Source organism: Polistes canadensis, unplaced genomic scaffold (genome assembly GCF_001313835.1).
Source record: "Polistes canadensis isolate GaletaPanama2010 unplaced genomic scaffold, ASM131383v1 scaffold_125, whole genome shotgun sequence".
Classification (NCBI taxonomy): Eukaryota; Metazoa; Arthropoda; class Insecta; order Hymenoptera; family Vespidae; genus Polistes; species Polistes canadensis.
In genome coordinates this window covers 65,383-77,141 of record NW_014569672.1, presented here as the reverse complement: position 1 = coordinate 77,141, position 11,759 = coordinate 65,383, and the positions used below count along the sequence as shown (strand labels likewise).

The window sequence follows — 11,759 nt, the reverse complement described above, 5'->3', positions numbered from 1 at the left end:
ATATTTTTATCCTATATATTTTGATATACAATATATTTTTATTATATTATTTATATGACTCACTAAGAGAGATTAATCTTATACTTCATAAACATATATCAATATAAATAATAATTATCATAACCCAGCTGTTAATTATATAATCGTCCCTATCGCATGGCCAGAAAAAATTTAATTACAAAAATACAAATGAAAAAAACAAAAAATACAATCAGAAGAGAAAGATAATCCTCAGTAGCCGGTTATTATCATCAATTATTATAAATCATTAATCTAACATTAATTTATCTCACGAAAATACATACGCATAGATGTGTAAACATATATGAAAAAAATACACGTCTCGATCATACTACATCGATAGATTTCCGGCTTAATCTAACGAGAGTTGCGGATATTTTTCTTAATTATAAAGGATAGAAAGGCAAAAAAAAAGAAAAGTAATAATAGAGACAAAAAAGGAAAAGGTGTGGAAGCATAGGCTTCGAGCAAAACTCAATTCCTATCGAGAAAAAAAACAAAATGAACCGTTCGAGACGATTATCAACAGGAAAATAAAAATCGGTGCTAAAAATTCACACACATCCCCCTTTATATATATATATATATATATTATATAATATAAGAACATATGTATGATATATACAAAGACCATAGGTGTAGGAATGATATTATAAAGATAGAATGATACATATAGAACTATAACTAGAAATCGTTAGATGAAACGATGAAAACCGTAATAGGGATAAGGACAGAGAGAAATGCAGGCAGGTGACGTTGGCATGTACATGATCGACACATGCATATACACATACGTACATAGAAATCATATCTTTATCGGTAGTACGTGTACACACACAGGGTGAATGAGAGAGAGAGAGAGATAGAGAGATAGAGAAGCGTACCAGGTTACAGATCTCCCTTTATATTCCTCGTCCTTCACGCGCGAGCTTCGTCGCGATCCCCGTTGTGTACGAATTCGCGTAGTAATTGATTCATGATAGAACCGCGGATTCAAACACGATTCGGGCTACGGGTTTGATATACCGTATAGTATTCTCTCTCTACCTTCCACCTATTTTCTATCTATCTATCTCACTCTCTCTTTCTGTGTTTATCTGTCTATCTATCTATCTATCTAACTATCTATCTATCTATCTGTATCTATCTGTTTTACCCTTTCATATGTATGGATGGATATATGTATATGTGTTTCGTATGTGTATGTACTAATATCTATGCACGTATGTTTGTTTGTATGTATATATGTATCAATCTATATTTGTTTGTATGAATATGTATGTATGTATGTATGTGTGAATGTATAGATGGATGTATTGGATGTGTAGTATGGATTAATGTATGATATGTGTATGTGTGTGTATCGGTGCAACGATGCGGCCTGCAGCGTCTCTCTATTATGTCACTGACGTTGCAACGAGGTGCATCAGGAAGCACGACCAATGCGGAACGAGTGGATAATGATCGACTGTATTTTTATCGGAGGCGTCGAACGATTCCCGGCCGCGTTGACGAGCACCCACGGAATAACCTTCGTAGTTTCGAAGTGACCCATTAAACTGAATCTACGGATACGCGTATTTCGCTTACCTATATCGGTTATATACACACATATATATGTATATATGTATAAGTGCATTTATGTTACTGATGTGATTACGTGATACTGATGTGCCTACATAATACATATAACGATATATTTGATATTATTATAATGATTTTTGATTTTGTTTTCTTTTTAATAAATGATTCGTATAAATAAATCAAATAATTGATATGTTTTGAATGATTTCGTTGTGTTGAGAAATATTAACATAAAATTAATAGAAAATTGAAATAATTTAGGACAGACGTATGTATACGAATTAAATGTTCGTGTAAGAAAAAAGAAAAAATACGCACGATATTAATTTAATATAAATTAATATTATAAAATAAATCTCTCACACATATATTACTCTTTACGACTGATTACTCTTTTTATTAAAATTTATGAATAGAAAATAAAAAAAAAAATGTTGAACATACGTATGTATATGTATGAAAATACGATATTATTTTTCGAAATTTCTCGTTTTTAATTAAAAAAGAAAAGAAAATAATGATAATTATTATATTCACAAAATATAATTTGTATAGGATGAAATTTCTTGGAGACAAAATGAATGTAGATAATCTAGATGATAGTTCGGAAAGGGAATAGAAGACGTTTCTAGGAAAAATTCGTAAAAGAATCAAAGGGAGAGTGAGAGAAGGGTATCGAGAAATCAAACACGGACCTTTTTAATACTCCGTCGCTTCCAATGTCCGGTCATCCTATGGGATCTTTCTTTCTCTTTCTCTCTCTCTCTCTCTTTCTATCTCTCTTTTCTACTCTTTCCCTCGTTCTTTTCTATTATAACACGAGGCGCATTGCAAACGAGGTGCATCAGGAAACGCGACCAATGCAGAACGACGAGTGGATAATGATCGACTTTTTTTCTTTTTCTTCTTCTCTTTTTTTTTTTTCTTTTTTTTTTTATGCCCACCCCTTTCTACAACGTGGAGAGATCGTTCCACCGACAAAGTCACGGCGAACCCTTTTCCTCGACGTCCCGTAGGGAACGTGAAACGCGCTTTGTGCGTCGCGATTCCGCATTTCGTTCTCCAAGAGAGAGCACAATGCTCTGCCGCCGACAAGAGAGAGAGAAAAATAAAAAAAAAAAGAAAAAAAAATGATAGAAAGAGAGAAAAACTACATACGTAGAGAGTAGTCTTCTTTTTACACTGAAAGAAAATCCGCGATTTCGTATAATATTACATCATCAGCTAGATGCTGGCCAGAACTGTACGGAAAATTCGCGCGCGCGCCACCCTACCCGTTAATACAAAAAGTAGAAGAAGAACAGAAATAGTATAAAAACGGACAAAAAGAAGAAACGGAAACAAAAAAAAAACAAGAAATAAAAGAAAAATGGGAGAGCAAAGTTATGTTGGAGAGAAAAGGTGGTAGGTTTGGGAGGACGGGGAGGGTCGTGGGGGTGGTACGGGGGTGGGTTGGGTTGAGTGGGGGGGTCTAGGTAAAAGGACCAAGGTTCTTTTGTTCGCGTATCGCCCAACGAAGAACAACAGACGGGAATGCGGTTTGTTAGCTCGACAGAGTAATAACGCATAGAGAATTCCGATAGTCCTCGGGAAATTGAATCCTAGTTGGCCGTGTAACGAAGGAAAAGGGGTAAGGGAAGAGAGAGAGAGAGAGAGAGAGAGAGAGAAAAGAGGTATGGGGAAGGATAGGGTAAGCCGAATTAAGAACCATTTATATCTACAGACATTGAACATGTCCTACCAGACGCGACAAATATTTTATATTTTAAGGGAGGAATATTTATTCATGTGCCTTAGTGTTTAATTCCTTTTTAGAAGAATATTTTGTTCTATAAGCCAAAAAATAATATAATAGTTTGTAATTTTTCTAAACCTGGGTGTCATTTATATTTGTATCGATTAAAATTGCACAAACTTTCTTGATTTTATCTGGTATATATTATGTGTTCTAACATCAGACGTAATCAAGAAATTTCGTGACGTTTTTATTCAATAAAGATGTATGATAAACAAAGTTATAAATGGCACGGAAAAACATTTTCGATTTGTCAAATATAATTTTAGTCTGTCGATGATAATTTTGGAAGTTCTCATTTTTTTCTTATCGGGTAAAATAGGATGTAATTTTTGTTTTCGAAGGGAAAATATGGAGAATTTGTCGAAAATTGTGTGGAATGAAGGAAGAAGAAGAAGAAGAAGAAGCGGTGATTCGATGATAATCAGTTGACTTCAAGATTGTCACCCGAGAGTCTCGACTTCAGTGACGCACGAAGGGGGTGACGGAGAGGGACGGGTGAGCAACAGCAAAGTAGAGCTAAGCTTTGACAGCTGAAACGCGATTACTCGCGCGTTAAATTAATCCAATGACGTGACAATGCGCGACATTGCTGCAACGACGAACTAAGCTGCTGTTCAGAAATCGACGATGATTGGACGACGGGCACGAGCCCTTTAAAAAGGAAATAATAACTATATTTTTATATTATTATATTAAAACTTTTTTTTTTTTTTCTTTTTCGCGGCCTCCGTAAACAATTTGAAAACAAACAAAGAAAAAATACAAAACTTATCGATAACATTGCAAAAAAATAAATGCAATAAAATAATACATTTTCTATATCTCTGCTCTACGCGTACAAGCAAATAAATAAAAATAAATTCGAAAAAATGATTGGGGAGGGGGGGGGGCGGGGTAAAATCAATTGTAAAATCGTACAAAAATATATATGCAATAAAATAATCAATTCTTTTTTTATCTCTATCGTTTTTTCAAAACACAAGTAAATAAAGATAATTAAAAAAAGAAGATAGTAAAATCAATTGTAACATTGTAAACAAAATACATGCAATAAAATGATCAATTTTCTCTCTCTCTCTCTCTCTCTCTCTCTCTCTCTCTCTCTCTAAAATCAAATAAATATAAAATTAAAATATTGTTTATATGTTTATAGAAACATCGCAAAAAGGGTTCTTATCTTCTATTGAATTTATACTCCTTCAATGTATGTTCGGACACGAAAGATCATCCCGTTAGATACAGAGACAACTCTCTTCTTATTTTACATTTAATTTAATTTGATTAAATTTGAACTTTAATAAATAACAATCTAACTAAATATATATATAATTTATATATAGAAAATGACTCAATGAATTTTCTCACGATAGATAGTATAGCAAAAGCCAAGTGATTTTTGGGCAAATCGGACACACGAATATCGCGATATATTCATTGTACGATAGAAGAAGAGAGAGAAAGAAGGAAAGAGAGAAAAAGAGAGAGAGAGAGAGAGAGAGATGGGATGTTCCAGTCTCGATGAGAGTATCCATTATCAGGTTATAACGAGTCGACACAGTAGGAACGGTTGGTGCATTGTGATCGCTCGATGATAATTTAATGCAACGACGAGTCTGTGCGCAAATGAACGTCCGGCCATCTCTCTCTCTCTCTCTCTCTCTCTCTTTCTCTTTGTCTCTCTTTCTACATATGTATACACATCTATATAGATATATTTCTCTTTCCCTCGGCCGGTCGTCGCGATTCGTGTTAACTCGACTCAACGGGGATGGACAACGAGAACGAGGTGCAGCACGTTTAACGCGGAGAGAGAGCACCGGTCATCGAATCGGCAAATCATCGAATCATCCGCGGCACTCGACAACGTAACAAGTCAACAGGCGGTCGTTATGTATATTGACGTATACTTGGCCGCGGTTACACCGTCGATGCTTGTTTCTATTGACAAATACCCGTCATCGTCATCGTCATCGGCATCGTCATAGTCATACTCTTCCTCATACTCATACTCTTCCTCATCCTCATCCTCATCCTCATCCTTCCCCCCCCCCCGTACTCGTCAACGTCGTCGAAACGACTATAACGCATTGCCGATTAATTCATTTCCCATACTATACGTCAATTGTATCAATGATTATTCAACGATAACGAAACGTTTTTTATGTTCCTTTTTTTTCCTTCTTTTTCACAAACTTGTTATTCATTTTTCTTTTTTTTTTTTTTTAAATATCGTACAAAATGTATCGAACAATTTTAATAATCGTACGATTTGTTTGATATATTTCTTGAAAATATGTAATTCTCTATTTTGTTTGTTTGTTTTCGAGCTGTTAATTGTATTCTCTGTTATAATTAAAAATGGGATAAAGTTGTTTTTTCTTGATATTATTTAACTAAGATAACTTTGTTATATTTTCGAACACGCGATAATTAAGGAAATAATATATGAAAGGATTGGAAATTCAATAGAAAATTGAAAGGTTGAGGCGACGGTGTTACGAATATCATTTTTTTTTTTCTATTCTACAGGGTGTTAGAAATAATCTATCCGATGATAAAAAAATAAATAGAATATATAATAAAGTGCATTAAACGAAACAATTGAAAAAAAAAAAAAAAATAATTCATATTTTATTTTAATCTATCTTAGATCGCAATCGAAAACACGAATAACTATACACGAATCATTTACACATTAATTTTATAAATTAATTAAACGATCCTAATCGCAAGCAAGGTAAAGAAAAGAAAAAAAGGTGAAAAGAAAAAAAGGTGAAAAGAAAAAAAAATCAAAGAAAAAAAAAAGAACAAACAAAATAAGGTCAAAGTGTAAGAACTCGCGTGGAGGTTAATTAGATCGATGAAAAATAAATTTCTCTTAACACCCTCTCTGTATAGAAAAAGTTAGATGGTTGCTTAGGAAGTTGATCACGAACGTATGCGTGGTAACTGTTATGCGATCGTTCATAGATCGCGACAAGTGGCGAGAGAAGGTAGTCACGAGTATACACCTTGTATGTATGGATGTATTCATGTATATGTGTGTATGTGTGTATATAAGTAAGTACTTATATCGTGAAGGTAGAATAACGACTACGCGACTACGACTACGATTACGATGACGACGACGACGACGACGATGAAGTCAATAATATCTCGAAACACAAAAGGGCAAGCTGGTAGAAGAGAGCGTCGAAACAAATGAGGCGCCTATGCGTGACAACCCTTATTGCTGCGCGACGGTACACTGGGTCCTACGTTTTCCACGCTCCCGATAATAACCAGTTATTGTTCGTTACATACGTATTTGCATGTTTTCCTCAGCTATATTTTCATCTAGTAGGTAGATATTTATGTATACGTATATACGCGTATATGTATGTGTGTGTATGCATGAATATGATCTCGCGAAAATGGCAATAATAATTTAGCGAGTAACAATTTCTTCATTATTTTTCTTTTCACGTGTACCTTTTAGTTTTTCTCGTCAGATTGGAGAAATTATTTTTGGGATTAAAAATTTATTGTATTATTATTATTATTATTATTGTTTCTTTTATAATTTGAACGTAAAGAGAATGATTAACTTTTGTGTATAGGAATAGTTTCATACATTTATACGATTAAAATGTCATCGCTTCAAAGTAAAGATCGCATCATCAAATCCCCCTTTACACAATTAGTACGTCCAGAAATACCTGAAATTCGAGTAAAGTCAAGGTGTAATTTATTAAACGGCGTTAAACGTAAAAGCGCCGACGGCTGACTGGACGAGAACTGTAAGCTCGAGGGAGGAAGATTCATCGACTCCTCTCTACAATCTAACTCGTCCTACCCGATTAATTATGGTTCTTCGTGAGAATTCCTCTCTTACGCCCTAAAAAAAATCCTAAACTAAATGGAAGAAGAAAAAAGATAAAAAAAAAAAAAAACAAAAAGAAAATGTCAAGTCAAGCGTCGTTTGCGAAGTCCACCTATCCAATTAATTCAAAGTTGGCAATTCTTAGCTGCCGGCAAATCACCAAAGAAAGAATACTTCAACTTATGATGTTGATAAAACAGTGAGATGCTTTAGTGATATTTCACCAGAAAATATCATCGAAAAGTGTTGCAATGGAGGAAAATAAGAAGAATTCGAAAAACAATAAAAAAAAAAAAAAAAGAAAATACGACGGAAAGACGAAAAGAGGCAGAAATAAAAAATGGAGAGGAAAAATATAGAAAGAAAGAGAGAGAGAGAGAGAGAGAGAGAGAAGTGAAAGATTCGCGTCGCAAACCCGGGACATGAATAAGCCAACGGGCAAAGGTGTGGTTCCCAGGCGTTCGCGGTAGGAAATCGCTCACCGGAGAAGAAAGATGGAGAACAGAAGGCAGGAGAGCGAACCAAGACGTGATTAATATAAAAGTGGGCGGAGCCAGGCTTGGCCGGAAGTGGCCGAAGAGGGATGCTGTGCCGTGCGCCAAGCAAGCGCGAAAACGGGGGCGGGGAGGGTTTTCACATCGCGCAAGTGTGGTTGCTGCTCTCCTCTTTAACGTGTTACCGTGTGTGTTTCTATACTATCTATCTTCTCTCTCATTCTTACACACACACACACACACACACACACATATTTGTATGAGTATTTTCAATGCATTTACTTCCGTCTACCAACGTAGATCGCATGTGCGTGCACCTACATAGATCTCGAAAGAAAACTTGGTGGGGGATGATGGAAGAAATACGACGAGACACTTCCATCCATCTACCCTAAACTCTTACCCCTTCTCTTACATATCTATTGTTTATATTCTAAAAAGTAAGAAAAATATAATAGAATACAAATAATCTTTGACATTGATGCATACGTAATAATTTGTATATTTGAAAATAATAATATCTCGCGATACCAATGTTCGGTGTATCATAGAAGATAGATTTTTTCGAATTTTTTCTGAGATGATATTTAGAAAGCAGATGGCTGCTGCAACGTTGGCAACGAGAAGGAAGGGAAAAATAAAAGGAAACGGAGAAAGAAGGAGGAGGAGGAGGAGGAGGAAGAAGAAGAAGAAAAAGAGGGGTACCAGGATTGGAGAGAATATGGGATCGAAGGGAACCAACAGGACCAGAAGCAAGCTTTTCGGAGACTAGAGGGGTGTAAGGGTTGACGCGTCCAGGGGTGGTCAACCCCACCCGCTTCTTTAACGCCCCCAAGTAGGATAGGACCGCCTCCGTCTCCGCGTTCGTTCCACCTACTACACCCCGGGATTCCTGCACTCTCCTACCACCTACTACGCCATCCTAAGACCTACACCCCCTTCGTCTACTACAGGCACTAACCCCGGACCAACCACCCTCACCAACCTCCCACTCGCCTCTCATCTCCTCCTCAACACGAGACGGTTGTTCGGTTCTATCTTTTCGGATAAGATAGAAAAATATATAAAATAAAGAAAGAGGAAATTGTTTCGGTAACATCAATCGTAGAATACGTTAGATACGTTATAATGAAAAATATATAGGATACAATTGTTTATTATTATTATTATAATTATTAGTCGGAATAAAAAATGAGTTCGATGAAACGCTTAATAAAATGATCGGTGATCAAATGCGATTCCAAGTAAATTGAACAGGGGATAAAGGGTACAGTAAGTCTGGTTAATGTTAAGGATGAATCACGATAGCATTAGATAATTAGCATCAACTCCAGCCGACGTCATCCCGCTATACGCATAGTTGCTACTGCCAAGAATTATTTTTAGGTAAAAATGTGTATACTGTTTCTGCACTCTCTAAGTCGTGGTACGTATTTAGTTACTCGAACATAGTTAATCTTGGAACGGCGTACCGAGATTTATTTCGGCGACCATTCTACTCGCCCCGTACACCTATTCGTCTTGTCGGAATCGTTAAGCTGTCATTTCCACGAATTTCGCGATATGCTCGCGAACGAACAAATGATAGAACGAAACGATAGTAGGAAGGTAAGGTTTTAGATCATTCCAAAGGAAAAAAACATTATTTATCAACATCGCATCGCACGTAAGACGATATCAACGATGAGATTTTTTTATCTTTCTTTTTTTAGTTGTTTTTTATTAATTTTTTTATTTTTTTATCAAAAAAGAACATAGAAAAAGATAAATGTAGTAGAGAAAGAAGGAAAAATTGAGAATAGAGAGAATTGAAAACTAATCAGTATGATATAAGAAAAAAGTACGCTTTGTCACGCGAGTAGAAGGATGAACGAAACGTTAAACAAAGATAAACCGTATTATCCGTCTCAATCGTTTATTACCCTATCTCTTTAACTTTAACGTTGAACTTACTATTTCTTTCTTTCCTTCTTTCGTTCTCTCTCTCTCTCTCTCTCTCTTTCATTTTTTTTGCTCTTTTTTCTTCTCAAGGAGAATGAAAAGGAGTTGAATGAAAACAACCCTTGATATACGATTACCGAAGTGACGAAGTTGACTCGAGCATTCGCATTCCTTTATTCGTAAAGTATCGAATCGATTTCTTTTGTCATACTCGCGAGGAATCATTGTTTGTCAGCATTAACTGTAACCTAAGGTTTTTAAACGATCGTTGTCCAGTGGACTTGCTTCCGATCGATATTCCTGTGACGTCTTCGAGCAAGGTCATTTACGATATAACCGAATGTGTTCTTTTCTTTGATATCCAACTAATGCTAACATATAAGTTATCGACATTAATCTAATGGATGAAAATAATGAGATCGCAATCATTAATTACAGATATGTATATCTAATAGTGTATGCGCATCGCAAACACCACATGGAGAGTACTTAACCTCTTCAAGGTCTTTCAGACACATATATAGATATTTAAATTTTATACAAAAAACAAAAAAAAACAAAAAAACATTTAAAAATATCAATTTAAGAAATTTTGATAAAAATAAACATACGCAGAGAAAATAATATTAAATTACTTATGAAAATATAATAGCTTTGTGTACTTCATAATATTCTTTTCATATTAATCCTAGATAATTACTAAAGTAAAAAACAAATATTCAGCCTTGAAGAAATTAAAATATAAGTGATTGGAGGAAGAAGCCATAAGAAACTGAGAAAGAGAGAAGAAAGCTCGAAAGAAAGAAAGAAAGAGTTTTGATAAAATGTGACGAGTGACAAAATCTCGCGTAAAAGTGTTCGCAGTACATGGGGGCAGGTAGTCAGAGAGACAAGTAATCAAAGAGACAGTCAGACAGATAGTCAAACAGGCAGACAGGTAGGCAGACAGGTAGGCAGGCAGGCAGGCAGGCGATCAGACAGGCAGGCAGACAGTGCAGTGAAGACGGAAGTAGTGTTGCAGGATGAGTAAGGCTACCTGGACGGGTCTCCAGCGTGGTTCCAGCATGTCCCGCTTCCTCCTCGTCGACTCGCTCGTGGTTGCTCTCGTTCGTTGTTGCTCCGTCCTTCTCGACTCGCCAAAGGATAATAAAAGAAAGGATTAACCAAATGCTTTCCTTCCTTTCCTTCTTCTTCCTCTTCTTCTTCTTCTTATTTTTATTATTCTTCTTCCTATTGTTGTCCGTTATCTTTCTGTTGTTCTGTTTCTCTTAATTTCTTCTTCTTCCTTCTGCCAAGCCTGTCCTCCTCCCACCCACCCCCTCTCACTCTTTTCTCTGTCCCTTTGATGCCACGTTTCTAAACTTTCTCCCTTTCCTCTCTCTCCCTCTCTCTCTCTCTCTCTATTTCTTTCTCTTTCTCTCCTTTTTCTTCTTCTTTCTCTTTCTTTCTCTATTTCCCTTTCTATCTATCAGAAATACCGCGCGTGCTGTCACCCTCAGCCACGTGTTTGCCGGCCGCAAGCAAAAGAGAAACAGAAATAAATACGGAAATTTGGAGAAAAGGGAGAGGATAGAACAAAAAATATAGAAATATATAACAAAGTTTATAATTGATTGTTAACACCAATCAGTAAATGCAACCACTACTTTGTTTTTTTTTCTTTTTTTTTTCTTTCCAAATTCCCGGTTGATATGTGCCCCCAACAATGTTCCAACAACAACGACGAAGACGACGACAACGACAAGAACAATGTTACTGATGATTCCTCCACGATAGTTTCGATGCAAATAAAACGATTAACAGACTCCTCCCTCCTCTGTCAGACGTTTCTATTGTTGTTAATGTTAATATCGATGTATACCACGTCGAAGTATATCTATTCTTCCTCTTGATCCTTTTGTCCACAAATGCTGACGAGAGTGAAAACGTGACGAAATTTTCAAACTAATAATATGTTCTAACGCGTTTACTAATTACATATACATAGATATATACTTAGTTGGTATATATGTATATATACGTTTATATATATATATATATATATATATATATATATATA

At 35.7% G+C, this 11,759-nt stretch overlaps 1 protein-coding gene across 3 annotated transcripts in view; it reads right to left on the bottom strand.

The window, feature by feature from the left end:
* Positions 1-11,759, bottom strand: part of LOC106788091 (forkhead box protein P1-like) — a 279,321-nt gene that overhangs the window by 267,214 nt on the left and 348 nt on the right. The window contains exon 2 of one of the 3 annotated variants that reach the window (XM_014751019.1): positions 10,737-11,610. In XM_014751019.1, the coding sequence (XP_014606505.1) occupies positions 10,737-10,766 (30 nt within the window). In that variant the 5' untranslated portion in view covers positions 10,767-11,610. Of the gene's footprint in view, positions 1-10,736; positions 11,720-11,759 lie in introns of those variants that run through there. The other 2 variants (XM_014751018.1, XM_014751028.1) reach the window with 2 other exon arrangements.